At 45.1% G+C, this 27,800-nt stretch overlaps 2 protein-coding genes across 4 annotated transcripts in view; one reads left to right on the forward strand and one right to left on the reverse strand.

Moving 5' to 3' along the window:
• Positions 1-27,800, reverse strand: part of kiaa0513 (KIAA0513 ortholog) — a 160,634-nt gene that overhangs the window by 36,501 nt on the left and 96,333 nt on the right. The window lies entirely within an intron of this gene.
• LOC121280533 (TERF1-interacting nuclear factor 2-like) overlaps positions 1-27,800 on the forward strand; it is a 91,967-nt gene that overhangs the window by 10,492 nt on the left and 53,675 nt on the right. For all 3 annotated transcript variants that reach the window (XM_041192623.1, XM_041192624.1, XM_041192626.1), the window contains exons 3-7: positions 1,668-1,766; positions 2,510-2,611; positions 3,437-3,547; positions 23,832-23,979; positions 26,298-27,329. In XM_041192623.1, the coding sequence (XP_041048557.1) occupies positions 1,668-1,766; positions 2,510-2,611; positions 3,437-3,547; positions 23,832-23,979; positions 26,298-27,329 (1,492 nt within the window). The remainder of the gene's footprint in view (positions 1-1,667; positions 1,767-2,509; positions 2,612-3,436; positions 3,548-23,831; positions 23,980-26,297; positions 27,330-27,800) is intronic.

Consider the following 27,800-nt stretch of genomic DNA (forward strand, 5'->3'; position numbering starts at 1 on the left):
TGCTGTTTTGAACCCTCAGTGTCTGCCATAATCCTCCTTTGTTCTCTTTATTCAATCCTGTATATCCCTCGACATCCAGGGTTCCCACCCTTTATCTTTATTTGAATACGTTGGCCCTGTACTCTCCCTATTTCCTTCTTGAATGAGTCCCACTGCTCTGACGCAGATTTACCTAAAAGTAGCTGCTCCCAGTCCACTCTGACCAAATCATATCTGATCTTATTAAAATCGGCCTTCCCCCAGTTTGGAACTCTGATTTCTGGCCCATCCTTGTCCTTTTCCATAACAACCTTGAATCTAACGGACTTATGATCACCATCTACAAAATGTTCCCCCACTGATACCTCTACCACTTGCCCAGCTTCATTCCCTAAAATTAAGTTCAGGACCGCCCCCTCTCTTGTCAGACCTTCTAGGTACTGGCTTAAAAAGCTCTCCTGGGTGCATTTTAAGAATTCCACTCCCTCTAAACCTATCACACTATGACTAACCCAGTTAATGTTGGGGAAGTTGAAATCCCCCACTATTACTACCCTTTAATTTTTACAGTTCTCTGAAATTTGCCTACATATCTGCTCTTCTATTTCTCTCTGACTGTTTGGGGGCCTATAGTACACTCCCAGTAATGTGATTGCTACTTTTTTGTTTTTCAGTTCTACCCATATGGCTTTACTTGAGGAGCCTTCTAAGATGTCATTCCTCTTTACTGCTGTAATTGATTCCTTGATCAATATTGCGATACCCCCTCCTCTTTTACCTCCTTCCCTGTCTTACCTGAAGACCCTATACCCTGGAATATTGAGTTGCCAATCCAGCCCCACTCTCAACCATGTCTCTGTGGCAGCAATGACATCGTTATTCCATGTGTTAATTTGTGCCCTCAACTCATCTGCCTTATTCGTCAGACTCCTTACATTAAAATAAATACCATCCAACCTTGTCTGTGATAGGGTCAAAGGTGGCAGGGAGGGTCCGTGATAGGGGCAAAGGTGGCAGCAATTTAATGACAAGCCAAAAGAAAATGATAATGGAACAGTAAAGAAAGTAGAAAAGGTTTAAGAGGGAATAACAGCATCTTCTATCTGGAAAAAATGGGGCCAGAGTTTAAGGTCTGAAATTGTTAAACTGTGAGTTTGGATGGCTGTAATGTCCCTAATTGATTGAAAATGAGCTGTTGTTCCTTGAACCTGTGTTGAGTTTCATTGCCTGTCAGTTTCATTCTCTACCCTTGACCTTGTACATTGTTGTAATATATGGGTAAGCCATTTAGGACTGAGATGGGGAGAAACTTCACTCCAAGGGTGGTGAATTTGTGGAATTCTTTACCACACAAAGCTGTGGAGGCCAAATCACTGAATATATTTAAGAAGGAAATAGATAGATTTCTGGACTGTCAAGGGAAATGGGGCGAGAGTGGGAGTATGGTGTTGAGATAGCGGATCAGCCATGATCATATTCAATGGCGGAGCAGGCTCGAAAGGCTGAATGGCCTACCCCTGCTCCTATTTTCCATGTTTCTATTGTTCTGCAAGGTTAGACACACTTGAAAATGATTGAATTGTTGTGAAGCTCACTGGCAAAGCAGGTGAGGCTGTGTGATTGTCCATTTTTCTGTATGGTCAAGTGCAATTCCAACAGGTTTTCTCTCTGAATTCCTTCCTATCCAGCTGCTGATGGAGATGTTTGTGAAGCGACGGAGTTTGTTGGAAATTCTTCAGACTCTTGAGCAATATTTCCCCAGAGTAGTTGTAGATGACCCCAAGGCGGTAAGTTGTGGCAGGTTCTACTGACTGACCCGTCTCTCCCCATTCCTGATAAAGTAGAAAAAATGCAAAAGGCCATAAAGCTAATGCAACTTATCAGCAGCTCTGTACTAATGTGCTGGTCAGGATCAAATTTTCCAGCCGTTTACTATTGAACATTTCTCCTCCTCCTGCCTAGAACATGCTGATTGTTGTTAGACCAGAAAGGTGAGGAAAAAGCACAGGGGGAGAAAAGTGAGGGTGGTAGAGTGGGCAGGGCCAGGGGCACAACGAGCCAGGGGGTAAAGTGGGGGGAGCAGGTAGAGGGGAGGGTGGGCAGGGCGAGTGGAGGGTAGAGGGGGCAGGATGGGGAGAGTGGGTAGGGTGAGCGCAGGGGGAGAATAGGCACAGGGGGGCGGAGTGGGTAGGGGCGGAGTGGGTAGGGGCGGAGTGGGTAGGGGCGGAGTGGGTAGGGGCGGAGTGGGTAGGGTCTGGCGGGTAGGGGCGGAGTGGGTAGGGTCTGGCGGGTAGGGGCGGAGTGGGTAGGGTCTGGCGGGTAGGGGCGGAGTGGGTAGGGCAGGTATGGGGCGGAGTGGGGGGGTGCAGAGTGGGCAGGGCGAGTAGGGGCAGGCGGGTAGGGGTGGAGTGGCGGCAGGGCGGAATGGGCAGGGCAAGTTGGGGGAGTGGATTAGAGGTAGAGGTGGGCAAGCTGGGGAGACAATTTGTGATGTTAAATCTTTTCTGTTGCATTTTCCCCCCTCCCAAAGTCCAGGAGAGATACTCACAAAGAGCGGCAGTGCCGGCTACAGTTCCGCAAACTGGTTCTATTGCTGATCCGGGATGAGGATTACCGGGAACAGTTCCTGCAGGTAAGAGCAGGAAGGTAGACCGAAGCTCGGATCAGATTCCTGTCCGTCCCTCCCTGTCTAGGTGTGTATCCTGGCCTAGCTGTACTGCAGCCGCCAGTCTGAAGAATGAGAGTGAACAGTAATGGATTTTCTGAGCTGGCTCTTGTACGCAATTTGTTTTGTTCCTTTTTTGTTGTTGTGTGACCTCTCTCTCCGATCCTGATCCTTTCCTAGGATCCAATACTGCCACCTCTATCAAACGGCCGCTCCTGTTGGTGACTGGTGGCAGCTTATTCATCTGGGTTGGGGGGAGACGTTTAATGTACTCACTCAATTGCCAGCCCCCCCTCGCTATCTGAGCACACCTTGCAGTGAGGCTGTTTGGGTGGCAATCAGGAGCATGAAAAACCACAACTCATCTCATCTCTATATTCCAGGGGCTCAGACAACGTAACCCCTCAACGCCCACCCGTCTCACTAAAGTGGTATCGTTCCCCCTCGGGTGAATGCAAACTGAGATCTGTCTTAATGTCTTACCCTAAAGGCAAGCCCTCTGGCGCTCCCTTGGCACAGCCCCTCTGATGGTGTGGCGCTCCCTTGGCACTGCCCCTCTGACAGCACCGATACTGTTCAGCCCTCACACTCCTTTCACAATGTCCTTCAGGCAGAGAGTGTGAATTCCAAGCAGCTCTTTTCCATTGCTGTAAACCTCGTCCCTCGGGTCTCAGCTCAGACCCTGCTCCATGTGTTTGTGTTGGGTTTGGATGATGTCTTGCCTCAGCTCGGTAACGCAGAACAGATGTGGCTAAAATAACCGAGTGTGTTGCTCTTGTCTGTTCTATTAAGGATAAGCTGGAAGAGGAGTATGGCAGCCTGTTCATGGCTTCGACTCAAAGATTGCTCTGGGAGTTCCTGGAGAGGTTGGAGAGCATCCTACCCCAGCCCAGGATTGATCAGGTAAGTATCAGAAAGCCACCCGTCCCAGGGAAACCTCCCCCCACCCCACCCTCCATCCATTGTTCTGTGTAACTGAAGCTGCACACTCACCTTCCAGGGAGTTACATACAGGTACAATTTTCTGAGTTTTTATGGTTGTACAAAGCTGTATCAGACAATGACAGAAAGTTAATTAGTTGTAAAAGGTTCACTGGGAGACATCCCCATTCCCTCAGCACCTTCCCACATTGACCCAGGATTCAGCTCATTGATTCCTGTGTTGGAATGTAATAAAGTAGTAATGTGACTGGACTAATAACCCAGAGGCCCAGTATAATAACCCAGAGGCCCAGTATAATAACCCAGAGGCCCAGTAATAATGCTTCAGAGACATGAGCTCAAATTCCACCACAGCAACTGGGGAACTGAAACGCAATTAAGTAAATAAATTTGGTATTGAAAGCTAGTCTCAGTAATGGTGACCATGAAACTATAATCGATTATTGTAAAAACCCATCTGGTTCACTAATGTCCTTTTGTGGAAGGAAATCTGTCATCCTTACCTGGTCTGGCCTACATGTGACTCGTCGTTTTGGAAACGAAATCCTGCCTTCATATTGAGGATACCCTCCATCGTGTTGTGTGGCACTACCACCGTGCTAAATGGGATAGATTTTGAACTGATCTAACAGCTCAAGACTGGGCAACCACGAGGTGCTGTGGGCCATCAGCAGCAGAATTGTACTCGAACACAATCTGTAACCTCATGGCCTGGCATATCCCCCACTCTACCATTACCATCAACCAGGGGAATCAACCCTGGTTCAATGAAGAGTGCAGGAGGACATGCCAGGAACAGCACCAGGCATACCTAAAAATGAGGTGTCAACCTGGTGAAGTTATAGCACAGGATTACTTGGGTACCAAACAGAATCAGCAGCAAGGGGAGGCGTTGGCATAGTGGTATTGTCGCTGGACTAGTAATCCCATTCACTAATGTCATGTACCTCCGGTTAACAAAAACTGTTATAACGTCACAAAAAGTAATGAATCATTGAAAAGGAATGAAACATGATGATCCATCTCGGCCTGCTCCAGAGGTTCCCAGCATCACAGATGCCAGTCTTCAGCCAATTTAATTCACTCCATGTGATATCAAAAAATGGCTGGAAGCACTGGATACTGCAAAGGCTATGGGCCCTGACAATATTTCAGCAATAACTTTGTGCTACAGAACTTGCCGCGCCCCTAGCCAAGCTGTTCCAGTACAGCTACAACACTGGCATCTACCCAGCTGTGTGGAAAATTGCCCAGGTATGTCCTGTACACAAAAAGCAGGACAAATCCAACCCGGCCAATTACCGCCCCATCAGTCTACTCTCAATCGTCAGTAAAGTAATGGAAGGAGACATCAACAGTGTTATCACTGCTTAGCTTGTTTAGCAATAACCTGCTCACTGACGCCCTGTTTGGGTTCCAGGGCCACTCAGCTCCTGACCTCATTACAGCCTTGGTTCAAACATGGACAAAAGAGCTGAACTCCCGAGGTGAGGTGAGAGTGACTGCCCTTGACATCAAGGCAACATTTGACCGAGTGTGGCATCAAGAAGTCCTAGCAAAACTGGAGTTAATGGGATTCGGGGATAACTCTCTGCTGGTTGAAGTCATACCTAGCACAAAGGAAGATGGTTGTGGTTGTTGGAGGTCAGTCATCTCAGCCCCAGGACATCACTGCAGGAGTTCCTCAGGGTAGTGTCCTTGGCCCAACCATCTTCAGCTGCTTCATCAATAACCTTCCTTCCATCATAAGGTCAGAAGTGGGGATGTGCAATCATTAGCGAACAATGTTCAGCACCATTCACGACTCCTCAGATACTGAAGCAGTCCATGTCCAAATGCAGCAAGGCCTGGACAATAACATTCACGCCACACAAGTGTCAGGCAATGACCATCACCAACATAAGAGAATCCAACCATTGCCCCTTGATGTTCGATGGTATTACCATCACTGAATCCCCCACTATCAACATCCTGTAAGTTACCATTGACCAGAAACTGAACTGGACTAGCCATATAAATACTGTGGCTACAAAAGCAGAGCAGAGGCTAGGAATCATGTGACGAGTAACTCACCTCTTGACTCCCCAGAGCATGTCCACCATCTACAAGCACAAGTCAGGAGTGTGATGGAATACTCCCCACTCGCCTGGATGGATGCAGCTCCCACAACACAAGAAGCTTGACACCATCCAGGACAAAGCAGCCCGCTTGATTGGCACCACATACACAAACATTCAGTCCCTCTGCTACCGACACACAGTAGCAGCAGTGTGTACCATCTACAAGATGCACTACAGGAATTTACCAAGGCTCCTTCGACAGCACCTTCCAAACCACAACCACTACCATCTAGAAGGACAAGGGCAGCAGATAGATGGGAACACCACCACCTGGAAGTTCCCCTCCAAGTCACTCACCATCCTGACTTAGAAATATATCGCTGTTCCTTCACTGTCACTGGGTCAAAATCCTAGAACTCCCTCCCTAACAGCACTGTGGATGTACCTACACCACATGGACTGCAGCGGTTCAAGAAGACAGCTCACCACCACTTTCTCAAGGGCAACTAGGGATGGACAATAAATACTGGCCCAGCCAGTGACACCCACATCCTGTGAATGAATAAAAAAAAAACTATGCCCCTGTCACAACCATCACCATCCCTGGGTATGCCCTGTCCCACTGGCAGGATAGACCCAGCAGAGGTGGCAGCACAGTGGTATACAGTCGGGAGCGAGTTGCCCTGCAAGTTCTCAACATCAACTCCAGACTCCATGAAGTCTCATGGCATCAGGTCAAATATGGGCAAGGAAACCTCCTGTTGATTACCACACACTGCTTTCCCCCCTCAGCTGATGGATCAGTGCTCCTCCATGTTGAAAATCACTTGGAGGAAGCACTGAGGGTGGCAAGTGCACAGAATGTACTCCTGGGTGCACCTTCAATCCCATCACCAGGAGTGGCTCAGTAGCACCACTACAGGCTGAGCTGGCCGAGTCCTAAAGGACATAGCTGCTCGACTGGGTCTGTTGCAGGTAATGAGGGAACCAATAAGAGGGAAAAACATACTTGACCTCATCCTCATCAACCTGCCTATCGCAGATACATCTGTCCATGACAGTATCGGTAGGAGTGACCACTTCACAGTCCTTCTGAAGACGAAGTCCCCCCTTCACATTGAAGATTCCCTCCATCATGTTGTGCTAAATGGGATAGATTCAGAACAGATCTAGCATCCATTCTGTGCAGCAGAATTGTATACAACCACAATCTGTAACCTCATGGCCTGGCATATCCCCCACTCTACCAGTAGCATCAAGCATTGGGATCAACCCTGGTTCAATGAAGAGTGCAGGAGAGCATGCCAGGAGCAGAACCAGGCTTCCCGAAAATGACATGTCATCCTGGTGAAGCTATGAAACAGGACTGCTTGCATGTCAAACAGCATAAGTGGCAAGTGATAGAGCTAAGCGAACCCACAACCAACTAAATAAGATTAAAACTCTGCAGTCCTACCACATCCAGTCACGAATGGTGGTGGACAATTAAACAGCTCACTGAGGATGGTGATATTTGTGGAGCCTCCTCCTAATGGGGGCGACACATCAATGCAAAAACAAGGCTGAAGCATTTGTAACATAGAAACTAGGAGTAGGCCCTTCGAGCCTGCTCAGCCATTCAATATGACCATGGCTGATCCTCCATCTCAACACCATATTCCCACTTTCTCTCCATAGCCCTTGATGCCCCTAATATCCAAAAATTTACTAATTTCTTTCTTGAATATACTCAGTGACCCGGCCTCCACAGCTTCTGTGGTAGAGAATTCCACAGGTTTACCACCCTCTGAGTGAAGAAATCTTTCCTCCTCTCAGTCCTAAATGACCTGCCCCGTATCCTGAGACTGTGGCCCCTGGTTCTAGACTCCCCAACCTGGGGAAACATCCTCCCTGCATCCAGTCTGTCTGGCCCTGTTAGAATTTTATATGTTTCAATCAGATCCCCTCTCATTCTTCTAAACTCTAGTGAATACAGGCCCAATCGAACCAATCCCTCCTCATACGACAGTCCTGCCATCCCCGGTATCAGCCTAGTGAGCCTTCGCTGCACTCCCTCTATGGCAAGTATATCCTTTCTTAGGTAGGGTAGTGTGGTGGTCACTCCATCTTCAGTCAGAAGTGCCAAGTGGATGATCCATTTCTGTCTCTTCCAGAGGCCCCTGACATCATAAACGCCACTCTTCAGCCAATTTGATTCTGATTCACTTCATGTGACATCAAGAAATGGCCGAAGGCATTAGATACAGTGAAGCAACACCTTGGCTGTTGTACTGAAGACTTCTGCTGCAGAACTAGCCATTTCACTAACCAGGTTGTTCCAGTATTGCTACAACACTGGCATCTACTCGACAATGTAGATAATTGCCCAGGTATGTCTTGCCCATAAGAAGTAGGACAATTCCAATCTGGCCAATTATTACCCCTTCAGATCTCTACGCCCTAAAAGGACAAGGGCAGCAGATAGATGGGAACATCACCTCCTGGAAGTTCCCCTCCAAGCCACTCACCTTTCTGACTTGGAAACATATCGCCGTTCTTTCATTGTCGCCTTTTTATTCTGCCGACCAATATGAATAACCTCACACTTATCCACGTTAAACTCCATCTGCCAAATTTTGGCCCATTCACCTAACCTGTCCATATCTATTTGTAAATTTCTTATTTCTTCCTTGCAACTTACTTTCCCACCTATTTTGGTGTCATCTGCAAATTTAGCTATAGTACTTCTATCCCTGAATCCAAGTCAGTAATATAGATTGTAAATAGTTGGGGCCCAAGGACCAAACCCTGTGGCACCCCACTAGTTACAGCTTGCCATCCAGAAAAAGACTCATTTATCCTGACTCTCTGCTTTCTGTTGGTTAGTCAATCCTCTATCCAAGCTACTATATTACCCCTAACTCCATATGATCTTATATTGTGTATTAATCTTTTCTGCGGCACCTTATCAAAGGCCTTCTGGAAGTCCAGATATACTACATCTACAGGATCCCCATTATCCACTTTGCTTGTCACATCTTCAAAGAACTCTAGCAAATTAGTCAAACACTACTTACTCTTCATAAAACCATGCTGACTCTGATGGATTGCATTTTAACTTTCCAAATGCCCCATTACTACTTCCTTAACAATGGATTCCAACAACTTCCCAATGACAGACGTTAAACTAACTGGTCTATAGTTTCCTACTTTCTGCCTCCCCCTCTTTTTGAATAAGGGCGTTACATTAGCATTTTTCCAATCCACTGGAACCTATCCAGAATCCAGGGAATTTTGGAATATTATAGCCAATGCATCCACTATCTCCGCTGCCACTTCCTTTAAGACCCTGGGATGTAGGCCATCAGGTCCTGGGGACTTGTCACCCTTTAAACCCAATAGTTTGCTCAGTACTTTTTCTCTAGTGATTGTTTTAAGTTCCTCCTTCTCTATATTTTCTGCACTATCTGTTATTATTTGGGTGGTGCTAGTGTCCTTCACTGTGAAAACTGAGGCAAAATATTGATTAAGCGTCTCTGCCATTTCTGCATTCCCCACTTTTAACTCCCTAGTCTCGTCCTCCAAGGGACCAACATTCACTTTAGCTGCTCTCTTTCCTTTTATATACTTGTAGAAGCTTTTCCTATCAGTTTTTACATTTTGTGCTAGTTTTCTTTCATAATTTACCTTTGCTCTTTTTATTATTTTTTTAGTAACCCTTTGTTGATCTTAAAAGTTTCCCAATCTTCCAGCCTGCCACTGACCTTTACAATTTGGTAAGCCTTAGTTTTTGCCTTTATGTTATCTTTAACTTCCTGCTTAGCCATGCTTCTTTCCCCTCTTACCATCTGATCATCTTCCAAAATTCTACAGATTCTGGAATGGTTCCTGAAGATTGGAAGGTAGCAAATGTCACTCCATTATTTAAGAAGAGAGAGAGAGAAAACAGGGAACTACAGACCTGTTAGCCTGACATCAGTAGAAGGAAAAATGCTAGAATCAATTCTAAAGGATGTGATAAATGGATACTTGGATAATTATGATCTGATTGGATAAAGTCAGCATAGATTTGTGAGTGGAAAATCATGTTTGCCAAACCTGTTGGAGTTTTTTGAGGATGTTACTAACAGAATTGATGAAGGGAAGTTGATGGACATAGTGTACTTGGATTTTCAGAAGGCTTTTGATAAAGTCCCCCACAGGAGGTTGGTTAACAAAATTAAAGCACATGGGATAGGAGGCTATATACTGACATGGATTAAGGATTGGCTAACAGATAGAAAACAGAGAGTAGGAATAAATGGGTCATTCTCACGTTGACAGGCTGTGACTAGTGGGATACCACAGGGATCAGAACTTGGGCCCCAGTTGTTCACAATCTATATCAATGATTTGGATGTGGGGACCAAATGTAACATTTCCAAGTTCGTGGATGAAACAAAGCTAGGCAGGAATGTGTGTTGTGAGGAAGATGCAAAGTGGCCACAGGAGGATTTGGACAGACTTAGTGAGTGGGCAAGAACATAGTAGATGGAATGTAATGTAGAAAAATGTGAGGTTGTCCACTTTGGTAAAAGGAACCGATAAGCAGAATATTTATTAAATGGTAAGAGATTAGAAAGTGTAGATGTACAAAGGGACCTGGGTGTCCTTGTCAATAAGTCATTGAAAGCCAACATGCAGGTGCAGCAGGCAGTTAGGAAGCTAAGGGAATGTTAGCCTTTATCACAAGAGGATTTGAGTACAGGAGGAGTGAAGCTTGGTTAAACCACACCTAGAGTACTGTGTGCAGTTTTGGTCCCACTACCTTAGGAAGGATATAGCTATAGAGGGAGCGCAACAAAAGTTCACCAGACTTGTTCCGGGGATAGCGGATAGTCTTATGAAGGGAGATTGGGGAAACTGGGTCTGTATTCTCTAGAGTTTCAACGAATGAGAGGTGACCTCATTGAAACCTACAAAATACTTAAAGGGACAGACAGGGTAGATGCAGGTAAGAGGTTTCCCCTGGCTGGGGAGCCTATAACCAGGGACACAATTTCAAAATAAGGGGGAAGCCAGTTAGGACTGAGATAAGGAGAAATTTTTTGACTCAGAGGGTTGTGAATCTTTGGAATTCTCTACCCCAGAGGGCTGTGGAAGCTCAGTCATTGAGTATATTTAAAGCAGAGATTAGTATTTAGAAATCTATTAATGACATAAAGGGATATGGGGATAGTGTGGGGAAAAGGCATTGAAGTGGATGATCAGCCATGATCATATTGAATAGCAGAGCAGGCTCAATGGGCTGAATGGCCTACTCCTGCTCCTATGGTCCGTAGCTAAGGAGCACAGAAGTGATGGACACAGTAACCTCCTCCTCAGGAGGAATGGGTGGTTCTGATTCCTCTTTGCTCCCCCTCCCCCCACCCCAGGTCTACCCATCGCCTCCGTTTTGTGGATAAATTAGCAGGACAGACAGGCAAAAGCTCTCCATCCCTATCCCTGTCCTTCTCCGAGGACTCCTGTCCAGTACTCTGCTTCAGTAATGGCTGGTACACCCACCCATCTGGTTCCACAGCTGCCTAATGGTAGACTTGCACTGTGCAGGGTCTGGCCCTGGGTGAGGCTGCTCCTTTAGCTCCTGAAGGATTGCCTTGTGAACCCTCTAGCTTCTGGGTCAACTGAGCATTTTCCTGAACGAGAGTGACAATGTCCCTCTTTGCTAACTCGAATAAATGACAATGATGGGCACTTAGTATCTCACAAATCCTTATTTTATACACTGTTCCCTGCTTGTCTCTGTGCCTTATTAGGTAAAACCATTTCTGTCCATCTCATTGGTCAGCCATTACCTAACTGCCCTTCCGTGATGGTACCTGGAGCCTGTTTAGGTCATTGTCATTCAGGGAGCTCCAGACTCCTGCTTCCTTCTTGTTTATTCATCAACAATGACCGTTTAATGAGATTAATATGTGCTTGTCCCATTTCACAGCTATTTAGCTAGACATGTTTACTGTCGTTACTGCTTAAAATGCTAACAGCCTCCCTGGGATCAACCACATTCTAATGACTTTTAAACAAAGAATCTTTACACGGTCTGAGTTCGTACTTTTCATCACTTCTCTACAAATCATGACGTGTTGAGAACTGTAGCCAACATTCAGCTGAGCTTACCCACAGAATACAATTTTAACTGATATACTTAAGGATATGACAACTAAGTCCTAATAGTACTATAATAAACTCAATCCTACACAAGTAGAAGTTAACGTGTATGATATGACAGCTGCTACAGAGACATGGGGCAGGGATTTTAGGTTGGCTTGTGGGCATGATCGACAGGCCTAGGAACAGACCCTCACCTGTGATTGGCCCCTGCCTGTGATTTCACACTGGCTGGCCAGTCACAGGTGAAGCATGTACTCGAATGCTCAGCGCCGCTGGTGTGGGGGTGGGAGGGGACGGGGGCACTGAATGAAATCCCCCTGAAGCTGCCTTGGGAGCTGAAGAATTTAAAACCAATAAATAAAGATTTTAAAATCCGTTTTAAAAAAAAAATATGTGCGAGCATCAGAATCAGCCACCTGGACATATACATCATGATAAATTCTGTCCACATACTTTTTTATTTTTTAAAATTTAATAACAGAAACCTCATCCCGCCCTTGGATGAGGTTTCATCAAAAATGCAAAGTCCGCCTGGCCGACTTGCCCGTCCACCAACCGTTAGGTTGGACGGACCACGGAAAATCGGGGACAATTGGAACCTTAAAAACTTTAATTGTTAGCGGGTGTACCTCCGACACTCCCGCACGCCTGCCGACTGAAATGTCCCGGCGTCATTTTCGTGTCGATTGGGGTGGGTGTGCACCTACCTGCACGCCGACCTAAATTCTGCCCATGGTTTCAAGGTGACCAGTGATAATTTTACAAATCAAAAGGATAGGAAGAAAGAAAAATGAGGTGGGGCAGCTCTTTTAACAAAGGGTGAAATCAGTGCAATAGTGAGAAACAATCTTGGCTCAGAAGATCAAGAGTAGAATCAGTTTGGGTGGAGATGAAAAATAGCAAGAGAAAAAAAATGTCCCTGGAGGGAGTGGTCTGTTGGCCCTCTAAACTGTAGCTACACTGCAGGACAGAATACAAATCAAGAATTAATAGGGCTTGTAAGAAAGGTACTGCATTAATCATGGACAACCTTAATGTTAATATAGATTGGAGAAATCAAATTGGCGAAGGTAGCCTAGAGGATGAGTTCATAGAGTGTATTTGGGACAGTTTCTTAGAACAATACATCTGGAACTAAACAGGGAAGAGGCTAGTTTAGACCTGGTAATGTATAATGAGACAGGGTTAATTAATGACCTCTCAGTAAAGGATCCTTTAGGGAAGAGTGATCATAAGATAATGGAATTTCTCATTCAGTTTGAGGGTGAGAAACTGGTGTGTTATTGGCAATTACAAAGAAGACTTGAAAAATAGATTAATAAAGTAAGAAGGCATATAAGCAGTGGCTGATATTTAAGGAGATATTTCATAATTAAGATATATTTCATTGAGAAAGAAAGATTACATGAATCTGTAGCTAACTATGCAAGTTAGGATGGTGTCAATTGAAAGGAAAGGTGTACAATGTTGCAAAGATTCGTGGTAGGCCAGAAGATTGGGAAAATTTTAGAAACCAACAAAGGATGACTTAAAATTAAAGAGGGAGATAGTAGATTGAGAGTAAGCTACAAGAAATATAAGAACAGACGGTAAGAGCTTCTACAAGTATAAAAAGAGTCACTAAAGTAAACATTGGTCCCTCAGAGGATTTGACTGGGGAATTAGTAATGGGATACAAGGAAATTGCAGAGGCTTTTGAGAAATATTTTGTACCTGTCTTTATGATAGAGAACACTAAAAACATTCCTATAATAATACTAGAAAATCAAGAGGAAAAAGGGAGGAACTTAAAATAATCATAACTAGAGAAAAGGTAATGGAAAAATTAATGGATCTAAAGGCTGTCAACTCCCCTGCTCCTGATGGCCTGTCTAGTAGAGTCTTGAAGGAAGTGGCTGCAGAGATAGTGGATGCATTGGTTGTGATCTTCTAAAATTCCCCAGATTTTGGAAAGGTCCCAAAGCACTGGAAAACCGGAAATATAACACCTCTATTCAAGAAAGGAGCGAGACAGAAAGCAGAAAACTATACGCCAGTTAACCTAACATTTATCATTGGGAAAATGATGGAATCCATTATTCAGAAAGTAGTAGCAGGACATTTAGAAAATCATAATACAATCAGGCAGAGTCAACATGGTTTTTTGGTAGAGAAAGATTGTGAAATGTTTTGTGTTTGATAAATTTATTAGAGTTCTTTGAGGATATAACTAGCAGGATGTTTAAAGGGGAACCAATAGATGTAGTGTATTTGGATTTCCAAAACCTAATGAAAGATTACTGCAAAAGCTAAGAGCTCATGGTGTTGGGGATGATGTATTAGCATGGAAAGAGGATTGGCTAACTAACAGGAAACAGTGTTTAGATAAATGGGTCATTTTCAGGTTGGCAAACTGACCAGTGAGGTGCCACAGGGACCAGTGCTGTGGCGTCAACTACTTACAATCTATATTAATGATTTGGATGTAGCCAAGTTTGCTGACGATACATACAAACATACAAATAAGGAGCAGGAGTAGGCCGTTCAGCCTGCTCTGCCATTCAATAAGATTATGGTTGATCTGATTGTGGCCTCAACTTCACATACTGCCTACTCCTGATAACCTTTGATTCTATTGTTAGTCAAGAATCTATCTAATCTACCTTAAAAATATTCATTGACCCTGCCTCCACCTCTCTCTGGGGAAGAGAGTTCAAGACTATCAACCCTCTGAGAGAAGAAATTTCTCCTCATCTCCATCTTAAATGGGAGACCCCTTATTTTAAACTGTCCCCTAGTTCTAATCTCCCACAGTGGGAAAGGGAAACATCCTTTGAGCATCCACCAGCTTGAAATAGTTATCCTCACGGAATCATACCTTACAGATAATGTCTCAGACACCACCATCACCATCCCTGGGTATGTCCTGCCCCTTGGGAGGATAGACCCAGCAGAGGTGGCAGCACAGTGATATACAGTCGGGAGGGAGTTGCCCTGGGAGTCCTCAACATCAACACTGGACCCCATGAAGTCTCATGGCATCAGGTCAAACATGGGCAAGGAAACTTCCTGCTGATTACCACATCCTGCCCTCCCTTAGCTGATAACTCAGTGCTCCTCCATGTTGAACATGAAGGAAGCACTGAGGGTGTCAAGAGCACAGAATGTACTCTGGGTGGGGGACTTCAATGTCTATCACCAAGAGTGGCTCGGTAGCTCCACTACTGACCGAGCTGGCCGAGTCCTAAAGGACATAGCTGCTAGACTGGGTCTGTGGCAGGTGGTGAGGGAACCAACAAGAGGGAAAAACATACCTGACCTCATCCTCTCCAACCTGCCTGCTGCAGATGCACGTGTCCATGACATTATCGGCAGGAGTGACCACCACACAGTTCTTGTGGAGACGAAGTGCTGCCTTCACGTTGAGGATACCCTCCATTGTGTTGTGTGGCACAACCACCGTGCTAAATTGGATAGATTTTGAACAGATCTGGCAACTCAAGACCATGAGGTACTGTGTGCCATCAGCAGCAGCAGAATTGTACTTGAACACAATCTGTAACCTCATGGCCCAGCATATGCCCCTCTCTACCATTACCATCAAGCCAGGGGATCAACCCTGGTTCAGTGAAGAGTGCAGGAGGACATGCCAGGAGCAGCACCAGGTACACCTAAAAATGAGGTGTTAACCTGGTGAAGCTATAACACAGGACTACTTGCATGCCAAAGAGCATAAGCAGCAAGTGATAGAGCTAAGTGATCCCACAACCATTGGATCAAATGTAAGCTCTGCAGCCCTGTCACGTCCAGTCATGAATGGTGATGGACAATTAAACAACTCACTCATGGAGGAGGAGGCTGCACAAATATCCCCATCCTCAATGTGGAGGAGCCCAGCACATCAGTGCAAAAGGTAAGGCTGAAGCATTTGCAACAATCTTCAGCCAGAAGTGCCGAGTGGATGATCCTTCTTGCCCTCCTCCAAAGTATGAATGTACACAAAAAGCAGGACAAATCCAACCTGGCCAATTATTGCCCCATCAGTCTACAATCAGATCAGCCATGATCTTATTGAATGGCGGAGCAGGCTTGAAGGGCCAAGTGGCATATTCCTGCTCCTAGTTCATATGTAAGATGGGCCCATACTCAGTTTAGAAGAAAGAGAGGTGAGCTTATTGGAACATATCAGATCTGGAGAGGTCTTGACAGGATGGATCTGAGAGGATGTTTCCCCATGTGGGAGAATTTGAACTAGGGAATACAATTTAAAAATAAGGGGTATCCCATTTAAGATGGAGATAATAAGACCATAAGATGTAGGAGCAGAAGTAGGCCATTTGGCTCATTGAGTCTGTTCTGCCATTCAATGAGATCCTGGCTGATCTGATAGTCCTCAACTCCACTTTCCTGCCTGCTCCCTAAAAACTTTGATTCAGTTACTGATTAAAAATCTGTCTATCTCAGCCTTGAGTATACTTAACGACCCAGTTCTTACAGCCCTCTGAAGTGAAGAATTTCACAGGTTAACTACCCTTCAATGATTACAGGCTCAATCTCTCCTCATAACAAAATCCCTCCATACCTGGAATCAACCTAGTGAACCTTCTCTGGACTGCCTCCAATGCCAGCATATCTTTCCTTAAATAAGGGGACCAAAACTGTTCACAGTATTCTAGCTGCGGTCCAACTAGTGCCTTGTATAGTTTTAGCAAGACTTCCCTATCTTTATATTCCATTCCCTTTGAAATAAAGGCCAACATTCCATTTGTCTTTTGCCTTCCCTATTACCTGCTGAACTTGTATGTTAGCTTTTTGAGATTCATACACAAGGACTCCCAAATTCCTCTGTGCTGCAGCTTTCTGCAGTCTTTCTCCAAGTAAATAATATTCAGCTCCTCTATTCTTCCTCCAAAGTGCATAACCTCACATCTTCCCTCATTATATTCCATCTGCCACTTTTTGCTCACTCACTTAACCTGTCTATATCCCTATGTAGACTCCTTGTGTCATCCTCACCACTTGCCTTCCCACCTATTTTTGTAGCATCCGCAAATTTAGCGATCGTACATTCACTTCCATCATCCAGTCATTAATATATATTGTAAATAATTGAGGCCCCAGACCGATTTCTGTAGCATTCCACTAGTTACAGGTTGCCATTCTGAAAATGTCCCCTTCATCTCAACTCTCTGTCTCCTATTAGTTCGCCAATCCTCTATCCATGCTAATATACTACCCCCAACACCATGGGCTCTTATCTTTATTAAGTAGCCTTATGTGTGGCACCTTATCAAATGCCTTTTGGAAATACAAATATATTACATCTACTGGTTCCCCTTTATCTATCCTGCCTGTTACCTCCTCAAAGAATTCTAATAAATTTGTCAGGCATGATTTCCCCTTCATGAAGCTATGCCAACTCTGCTTGATTAGATTATGCATTTCTAAATGCTCTGCTATTACATCCTTTATAATAGACTCTAACATTTGGCCAGTGAAAGATATTAAGCTAACTGGCCTGTTTTTTGTCTCCCTCCCTTTTTGAAAAGGGTGTTACATTGGCAGTTTTCTAATCCTCTGGGACTTTTCCAGAATCTAAGGATTCTTAGAAGATTACTACCAGTGCATCCACTATCTCTGTAGCTACTTCCTTTAATATCCTAGGATGCAACCCGTCAGGTCCAGGGGACTTATCAACCTTTAGCCCCATTAGTTTCTAGTGATAGTTATTGTATTTATTTCCTCCCACCCCTTTGCCCCTTGATTGTTTAGTATTTTTGGAATGCTATTAGTGTCGTCTACCGTGAAGACTGAAGCAAAGTATTTATTCAACTCCTCTGCCATTTCCTGGTTCCCCATTATTATTTCCCCAGCCTCATTCTCTAAGGGGCCTATGTTTACTTTAGTCTCTCTCTTCCTTTTTATATATTTAAAGAAACTCTTACTGTCTGTTTTTATATTACTTGCTAGTTTACCCTCAAAGTTTATTTTCTCCCTCATTATTTGTTTGTTCATCTTTTGTTGGTTTTTAAAACTTTCCCAATCCTCTGGCTTACCACTAATCTTTATCACATTGTATGTCTTTTCTTTTAATTTGATACTATCCTTAACTTCCTTGGTTAACCATGGTTGGTTTATCCCCTTCCTAGAATCCTTCTTCCTCCCTGGGATGTATCTTTGTTGTGAGTCATGAACTATTTTCTTAAACGTCTGCCATTGTTCATTAACTGTTTTCCGCTAAAATCCTATCCCAGTCCACTCCAGCCAACTCTACCCTTATTCCATTATAATTACCCTTATTTAAGTTGAACACAGTTGTTTGTGACCCAAGTTTCTCATTCTCAAACTGAATGCTAAATTCTACCATATTATGGTCACTGTTTCCTAGGGTATCTTTTAATCTGAGATCATTTATTAAACCTGCCTCATTACACATTACCAGATCCAAAATAGCCTGATCCCTGGTTGGATCCACAACATATTGTTCTAGGAAACTGTCCCGAATACACCCTATGAAGTCTTGCTTGTGGCCACCTCTGCCAATTGGATTTTGCCAATCTATATGAAGATTAATGTCACCCATGATTAATGTACTGCCTTTTTACATGCCCTCATTATCTCCTGATTTATTCACTGTCCTACAGCATAGCTACTGTTCGGGGACCTATAGACTACCCCCACCAGTGTCTTCCCTTATTTCTTACCTTCAACCATATGGATTCTACATCTGCTGATCGAAGATCCTTTCTTGCTATCGCACTTATTCCATCTCGTACTAACAAAGCTACCCCACCCCCCTTTCTTTCCTGTCTGTCCTTTCGAAAAGTCACATACCCCTGAATATTTAGTTTCCAGCTTTGATCTCCTTATAACCACGTCTCTGCAGTTATAAGATCATACCCATTAACCTCTATTTGTGCCATTAATTAATTTATTTTGTTCCGAATACTACATGCAAGTAAAGAGCCATTAATTTTGCATTTTTACCATTGTTTCCTCCTTTGACCCTATTTGCTGCTGTTTTTTTATATTTGTACACTCAATCCCTTCCTGTCACACTCTGGGTATCATTACCTAAATAGCTGCCATGCAAGGCTGTCATATCCTTTTGCTTTGTAAACTGACATTTCCACTTTCCAGAATCCTCCCACGCTCTATTTAGTTTAAAGCCCTCTCTATGGCCCCAGTTATTCGATTCACCAGGACACTGGTCCCAGCTCAGTTCAAGTGAAGCCCATCCCACCAGAACAGCTCCCTCCTACCCAGTACTGGTGCCAGTGCCCCATGAACTGAAACCCATTCCTCCCACACCAATCTTTGAGCCATGTATTTAACTCCTTGACTTTAAATTATCCTATGCCAGTTTGCCCGTGGCTCAGGTAGTAATCCCAGGATTATTACTTTTTAAAAAATTCATTCATGGGATGTTGGCGTCACTAGCTGGGCCAGCATTTATTGCCTCTTCCTAATTATCCTTGTTCAGAGGGCATTTAAAAGTCAACCACATTGCAGAGGATCTGGAGTTACATGTAGGCCAGACCAGGTAAGGGCAGCAGATTTCCTTCCCTAAAGGACATTAGTGAACCAGATGGGTTTTTACAGCAATCGACAATGGTTCCATGGTCATCATTAGACTTTTAAGTCCAGATTTTTATTGAATTGAAATTCCACCACCCGGGTCCCAAGAGCATTCACCTGGGTCTCTGGATTACTGGTCCAGCGACAATACCACTACACCATCACCACACCTTGGGTGTTCTGCTTTTTAATTTAGCTCCTAACTGTTCAAATTCTTTCAGCAGCACCTCCTTTCTAGTCCTGTCAATGTTGTTGGTACCAATGTGGATGATGACAACAGGATCCTTCCCCTCCCACTCCAAGTTCCTCTCCAACCCTGAGGAGATGTCTTCAACCCTGACACCGGGCAGGAAACACAGCCTTCGGGACTCACGCTTATGGCTGCAGAGAACAATATCTATTTCCCTAATTGTACTGTTCCCTACCACGACTACGTTCCTATTTCCTCCCACACTTGAAAGGCTCCTTCTACCACGGTGCTGTGGTCAATTTGCTCATCCTCCCTGCAGTCCCCACTCTTGCCCACACAGTTTGCAAGAACCTCGTAACTGTTGGACAGTTGCAGGGGTCGAAGCTCCTTGAGCGCTACCCCTGGGTCCCCATACCTGCCTCACCTGCAGTCACACCCTCCTGTCCCTGATCACAGACCAAATCTGAATGACCTAATCTGAGGGGTGTGTCCAGGTAACTTTTCCCCTCCAATGTCTGCAGCTCAGCCTCCAGCTCCTCAACTCGGATCCAAAGTTCCTCGAGCTGCAAATACCTGGTACAAATGTGTTTGCTCTGGGTCACCTTGGTGTTCAGCAGTTCCCACATACTGCAGCAGCAACACATCACCCTCCCTGCCATCGCTATTGTATTTTATTCAAATTATTAATTAATTACTGCAGTATCCCCACTCTTTACACTTTATTATAATAATTTTTATACACACCAGTATTGATCTTATACTGATCAAGCTATCAATAAGGAAAAGAGAAAAAAAGACTAGAGACCTAAACACAAACTGAAGACCTTAGTTTTACTTTAAAGACTAGAAATACTCACCGATCCTCCTCACCAATCAGCTGCTCTCTACGCTCTTCTCCCTCTCGCGCACTTTAGTGGTCTCTCACTCTCCTCTCACTCTCTCACTGTTAAAGGTCACTCTCCTCTCACTCCCTCACTGTTAAAGGTCACTCTCCTCTCACTCCCTCACTGTTAAAGGTCACTCTCCTCTCACTCCCTCACTGCTAAAGGTCACTCTCCTCTCACTCACTGTTAAAGGTCACTCTCCTCTCACTCTCTCACTGTTAAAGGTCACTCTCCTCTCACTCCCTCACTGTTAAAGGTCACTCTCCTCTCACTCCCTCACTGCTAAAGGTCACTCTCCTCTCACTCACTGTTAAAGGTCACTCTCCTATCACTCCCTCACTTTTAAAGGTCACTCTCCTCTCACTCCCTCACTTTTAAAGGTCACTCTCCTCACTCCCTCACTGTTAAAGGTCACTCTCCTCTCACTCCCTCACTGTTAAAGGTCACTCTCCTCTCACTCTCACTGTTAAAGGTCACTCTCCTCTCACTCCCTCACTGTTAAAGGTCACTCTCCTCTCACTCCCTCACTGTTAAAGGTCACTGTCCTCTCACTCCCTCACTGTTAAAGGTCACACTCCTCTCACTCACTGTTAGAGGTCACTCTCCTCTCACTCCCTCACTGTTAAAGGTCACTCTCCTCTCACTCTCTCACTTTTAAAGGTCACTCTCCTCTCACTCCCTCACTTTTAAAGGTCACTCTCCTCTCACTCCCTCACTGTTAAAGGTCACTCTTCTCTCACTCTCTCACTGTTAAAGGTCACTCTCCTCTCACTCTCACTGTTAAAGGTCACTCTCCGCTCACTCCCTCACTGTTAACGGTCACTCTCCTCTCACTCTCTCACTGTTAAAGGTCCCTCTCCTCTCACTCCCTCACTGTTAAAGGTCACTCTCCTCTCACTCCCTCACTGTTAAAGGTCACTCTCCTCTCACTCCCTCACTGTTAAAGGTCACTCTCCTCTCACTCTTTCACTGTTAAAGGTCACTCTCCTCTCACTCCCTCACTGTTAAGGGTCACTCTCCTCTCACTCCCTCACTGTTAAAGGTCACTCTCCTCTCACTCTCACTGTTAAAGGTCACTCTCCTCTCACTCCCTCACTGTTAAAGGTCACTCTCCTCTCACTCGCTCACTGTTAAAGGTCACTCTCCTCTCACTCGCTCACTGTTAAAGGTCACTCTCCTCTCACTCGCTCACTGTTAAAGGTCGCTCTCCTCTCACTCTCACTGTTAAACGTCACTCTCCTCTCACTCGCTCACTGTTAAAGGTCACTCTCCTCTCACTCTCACTGTTAAAGGTCACTCTCCTCTCACTCCCTCACTGTTAAAGGTCACTCTCCTCTCACTCCCTCACTGTTAAAGGTCACTCTCCTCTCACTCTCTCACTGTTAAAGGTCACTCTCCTCTCTCTCCCTCACTGTTAAATGTCACTCTCCTCTCACTCTCTCTCTGTTAAAGGTCACTCTCCTCTCACTCCCTCACTGTTAAAGGTCACTCTCCTCTCACTCCCTCACTGTTAAAGGTCACTCTCCTCTCACTCCCTCACTGTTAAAGGTCACTCTCCTCTCACTCTCACTGTTAAAGGTCACTCTCCTCTCACTCTCACTGTTAAAGGTCACTCTCCTCTCACTCCCTCACTGTTAAAGGTCACTCTCCTCTCACTCTCTCACTGTTAAAGGTCACTCTCCTCTCACTCTCTCACTGTTAAAGGTCACTCTCCTCTCACTCTCTCACTGTTAAAGGTCACTCTCCTCTCACTCCCTCACTGTTAAAAGTCACTCTCCTCTCACTCTCTGTTAAAGGTCACTCTCCTCTCACTCCCTCACTGTTAAAGGTCACTCTCCTCTCACTCCCTCACTGTTAAAGGTCACTCTCCTCTCACTCCCTCACTGTTAAAGGTCACTCTCCTCTCACTCCCTCACTGTTAAAGGTCACTCTCCTCTCACTCTCACTGTTAAAGGTCACTCTCCTCTCACTCCCTCACTGTTAAACGTCACTCTCCTCTCACTCGCTCACTGTTAAAGGTCACTCTCCTCTCACTCTCACTGTTAAAGGTCACTCTCCTCTCACTCCCTCACTGTTAAAGGTCACTCTCCTCTCACTCGCTCACTGTTAAAGGTCACTCTCCTCTCACTCTCACTGTTAAAGGTCACTCTCCTCTCACTCTCTCACTGTTAAAGGTCACTCTCCTCTCTCTCCCTCACTGTTAAATGTCACTCTCCTCTCACTCTCTCTCTGTTAAAGGTCACTCTCCTCTCACTCCCTCACTGTTAAAGGTCACTCTCCTCTCACTCCCTCACTGTTAAAGGTCACTCTCCTCTCACTCTCACTGTTAAAGGTCACTCTCCTCTCACTCTCTCACTGTTAAAGATCACTCTCCTCTCACTCTCTCACTGTTAAAGGTCACTCTCCTCTCACTCTCTCACTGTTAAAGGTCACTCTCCTCTCACTCTCACTGTTAAAGGTCACTCTCCTCTCACTCCCTCACTGTTAAAGGTCACTCTCCTCTCACTCCCTCACTGTTAAAGGTCACTCTCCTCTCACTCCCTCACTGTTAAAGGTCACTCTCCTCTCACTCCCTCACTGTTAAAGGTCACTCTCCTCTCACTCCCTCACTGTTAAAGGTCACTCTCCTCTCACTCCCTCACTGTTAAAGGTCACTCTCCTCTCACTCCCTCACTGTTAAAGGTCACTCTCCTCTCACTCCCTCTCTGTTAAAGGTCACTCTCCTCTCACTCCCTCACTGTTAAAGGTCACTCTCCTCTCACTCCCTCACTGTTAAAAGTCACTCTCCTCTCACTCTCTGTCTGTTAAAGGTCACTCTCCTCTCACTCCCTCACTGTTAAAGGTCACTCTCCTCTCACTCCCGCACTGTTAACGGTCAATCTCCTCACACTCCCACACTGTTAAAGGTCACTCTCCTCTCACTCTCTCACTGTTAAAGGTCACTCTCCTCTCACTCCCTTACTGTTAAAGGTCACTCTCCTCTCACTCTCTGTTAAAGGTTACTCTCCTCTCACTCTCATTCTCTCGTTGTAAGTGGCACTGCTGTTTTTCTCAAGATGTGGAGAAATTCATTATCCTTGAAATTCTCTTCCCCAGAGATCAGTGGAAGCTGGGTCATTGAATATATTAAAGGCTGAGGTAGATAGATTGAGGGTTATGGTGAACCGGCAAGAAAGTGCAGTTGAGGTCATGAACAGATCAGCCATGATCCCATTGAATGGTGGATTGGCTCAAGAGACCACGGGGCCTAGTGCTGCTCCTACTTATGTTCACCCCAGCCCCACATACCCTCCCCCACCTGGCCAAATCGCTGTGCGTGCTGCCCCAGGTGCTAGAGTGGGGACGGTTCATCCACACAGTCCGCTGATGACAGTCATTGGGAACACATTCAACTCCATCCCTCTCTCTCTGTGTTGCCTTGACAGCTGCTGGCTGCCAAAGTGAATGTTGGAGGCCTTTCCCTGGCAGAGCAAAGCCTCCTGTCTGTCCTGGCCAATCCCTACACGAGCGTTCCTGACGTTCTCCTCACACTGATGCAGCGAATCCGACAGCAGCGGAGTCAGGATCTGAGCGGTGAGTTCAACAATGGTTTAGCCTTTTGCTGTATCCTGTCTCTGCCCTCAGGAGTTCAGGAGGGTGTAATGTGCTCTGACTGGGTTAATAATCCCTCGATCATTATTTCAAATCTCACCATGGCCAGTCTGAGAATCCGTGTTTAGTTTAAAAAGTCTGGAAATAAAAATCTGCTCTCCGTAAAGGTGACTGAAACCCACTGGTTCACTAAAGCCCTTTAGGGAAGGAAACCTGCCATCATTACCAGCTCTGGGCCTGTATGTGACTCCAGTCCTGCACCAATGTGCACTCTTAAATGTCCACTCACTGAAGTGACCTAACAAGGCCCTTAGTTGCATCCATACCTACAGACATACCCATGGAGCACTCTCCACACTCGCCCAGACACATGGAACTGGATTATAGGCTTCCCTGCCAATGCATTTGAAGGCAGGCAGAGTACATATAATCCAGTGGGTGCCGTGCCTGCCCCCCTATCCACGTGTCCTTACCCCCACTGCAGTTAAGGGAGACTGACCACATTTGGATCTATTGAGCCTCAGGGCCTCATCCTCTCATTCTTCTCTGCCATTTCTCTATTCCCCATTATGAATTCTCCTGACCCTGCCTGTGATGGACCCACATTTGTCTTATTCAAACATTTCCTTTTTACGTACCTATAGAAGCTTTTACAGTCCCTTTTTATGTTTTTTGCTAGTTTACATTCAAATTCAATTCTCCCTTTATCAGTTTCTTGGTCCTCATTTGCTGTGTTCTAAAAACCTCCCAATTCTCAGGTTTGTTACTATTTCTGGTTACTTTATAGGCCTTTTTTTAATCTTATACAATCCTTAACTTTCTCTGTTAGCCACCGTTGACTGACTTTTCCATTTGTGTTTTTGTGCCTTGAAGGAATGTATAATCACTGTAAACGATGTAATAATTCTTTAAAGACTATCCATTGCCTATGTATTGTATACCTTGTAATGTATTCTCCCAATCCACCTCAGTCAATTTGTCCCTCATACCTTCAGAATTTCCTTTGTTCAAATTTAATATCCTGGCTTCAGATTGAACTACCTCACTTTCAAAGAGCATGTAAAATTCTATCATATTATGGTCACTCATCCCTAAGGTTCTCTTACAACAAGATTATTAAATAGCCCTTTCTCGTTACATAATATTAAATCTAAAATAACCTGTTCTGTAGTCAGTTCCTCAACATACTGTTCTAGAAAACCATCCCAAACACACTCATTCCTCCACAGCATTAGTGTAAGCTGACCTGCCATACCGTAAATTTAAGAAGTATTTATTACAATTGGAATAAGTAGAATTACTTAGCAGTTACCAAAAAGCCAGTGCCCTCTGCTGCACTGAAATAAGAAGAAAAAGGGACCACCTCCTTCCGCCCCCCCCGAGACCAAACTCCCCACTCACCAAACTCACATCAGCTCACTCTGCTTGCAATCTGCGCTCCGTTTGCAAAGCCACACCCAGGCCTCTCTATTTATAATCTTTGGAACTGAAACTACAACAATTACATTAGACCAGTTAGCTAATTACCTAATTAACTATTTAGCTGTTGTCCAGTAAAGCTTGTTTATACCTGCCTAAGGCTGGAGAAACTTACTTTAGTTTATTAATTTTAATACCAGTTGAATGCTTAATGCAGACTAGATTTTTAGAATGATAGTGACATTTCAGTCTCCCTACTCACCAAACTCGTATCAGCTCATTCTGCTTGCAGTCTGCACTCCGTTTGCTGGGACAGTCTAGAGGGAGCTTCACTCTGTATCTAACCCTGTGCTGTACCTGTCCTGGGAGTGTTTGATGGGGACAGCGTAGAGGGTGCTTTACTCTGTATCTAACCCGGTGCTGTACCTGTCCTGGGAGTGTTTGATGGGGACAGTGTAGAGGGAGCTTTACTCTGTATCTAACTCCGTGCTGTACCTGTCCTGGGAGTGTTTGATGTGGACAGTGTAGAGGGAGATTTACTCTGTATCTAACCCCGTGCTGTACCTGTCCTGGGAGTGTTTGATCGGTACAGTGTAGAGGGAGCTTTACTCTGTATCTAACCCCGTGCTGTACCTGTCCTGGGAGTGTTTGATGGGGACAGTGTAGAGGGAGCTTTACTCTGTATCTAACCCCGTGCTGTACCTGTCCTGGGAGTGTTTGATGGGACAGTGTAGAGGGAGCTTTACTCTGTATCTAACCCCGTGCTGTACCTGTCACACTGACCATCTATACTTTGAGTATAAAACTTGCCAAACATGTTAAGATGCACAATTCCAAAGCCTGATGATTTGATGAAACATGTAAAATATATATTGTTTTAGATCACAGTCGGAGTGAGACACATTCTGGAATTCCCACGATCAGCTCCTCAATAGAAACTCTCCTGAGTGGAGGCCACTCTACTGGAGCAGAGCAAAGAACCCCCGAGTCCCCAAAGAATGGACGAGGGCCAGCCCATGGCAATGTGAAACATCTGGCAGAGGGGAGAGAGGAGATAACAGAGTCGTGGCTGGGAGTTCCACTCCCTGAAATAGGACATGAAGCTGAGGAAACTGTGAACCAAAATAAAATGAGCACAGGAGGTGGCACCGGGACTGGCCTGAAGCTGAATGCCTTGAGAGATGGGGGATTGGCTGCAGCAGGCACAGGGAGGGAGGACCACGGGGAGATCCATTCCCAATTGGCTCAAAGTCAAAAATTGGCTTTCTTTGCTCTACAGTTTGACGAGTCATGTGATGAACATTTTGAGGACTATTTGAAGCTAAATCTGTCTCCTCCTGACCCACTGCAATCTCAGGTTAACCTGAGCAGCACCAGCCCAGTGACAGCCTGGACCTCTCTCCAAACCCAGGCCACTGAGTCCCAGTCTCAACCAGTCAATCCCCCAGAATTGGAGTCAAACATTGATCTTTTTGCCAGTAAAACCCACTCTGGTACAGTTTCAACTCTCCAAGCACATCCTGGCTGCGTGTCTGAGTCATATTCACTGTCACCAAACCGGCCTCTGGGACACAGTATCGACCTGAAGTTATTGGCAGCAGCTCCTCTCTCTCTGGCGGTTCAAGAGACACTTGTGCATTCTCCATTGTTCCAGCCCAAGGTTTTCCTGCTGAGACTGACTGCTGATCACGACACTCAACCAGCAGTGCCCGAGAGGTGGGGATTAGAGAGAGATGATTCAGGTGGAAGTCGGGACTATTTGCCTGTAGGTGAGGCAGACAACTGCTCAGAGCAGAATCCACGCACCTTTCCATGGAACTTACGTAAAAGAGCTCAACGGACTCCTGCTTATCAGGCTTTTGAGGAACAGGTGATGCTGCACAACAGCTCCGAAAGAAGCCTCCTCTTTTCCAGTGAGGAATCCTCTCAATCAGATGCCAGTGACTCTGAATACTTCCCATTCTGCAGCCAGATTAAACACTCAAGCAGGCAGAAGAGATACCAAAGGAACTCAATCGGGCAATTTATTGGGTCCAAAGGCTTGGTGGCCTTTTATAACTAGAGAGCTCCAGTATAAAGGAGGGAGTTTTGCCAGAGCTATATAAGTGCTATGTTGCTGTGTCCAATCTAGGCACTGAACCTCAGCATACATTGGCCTTGGAAGAAATGCAGTACACATTCACCAGAATATGACCAGAGTTCTAAGGATTAGATTATGGGGAGACATTACTTAGACTTTAATTAAAAATATAAAATGCTGGGAAAACTCAGCAGGTCTGGCAGCATCTGTGGAGAGAGAAACAAAGTCAATGTTTAGTTTTCCCGTACTTTGTTTCCCATCTATAGCTTTTAACTTAACTTTCTATATTCCAAGGAAAGAGTGT

This window comes from Carcharodon carcharias, chromosome 7, assembly GCF_017639515.1.
Source record: "Carcharodon carcharias isolate sCarCar2 chromosome 7, sCarCar2.pri, whole genome shotgun sequence".
NCBI lineage: Eukaryota > Metazoa > Chordata > Chondrichthyes > Lamniformes > Lamnidae > Carcharodon > Carcharodon carcharias.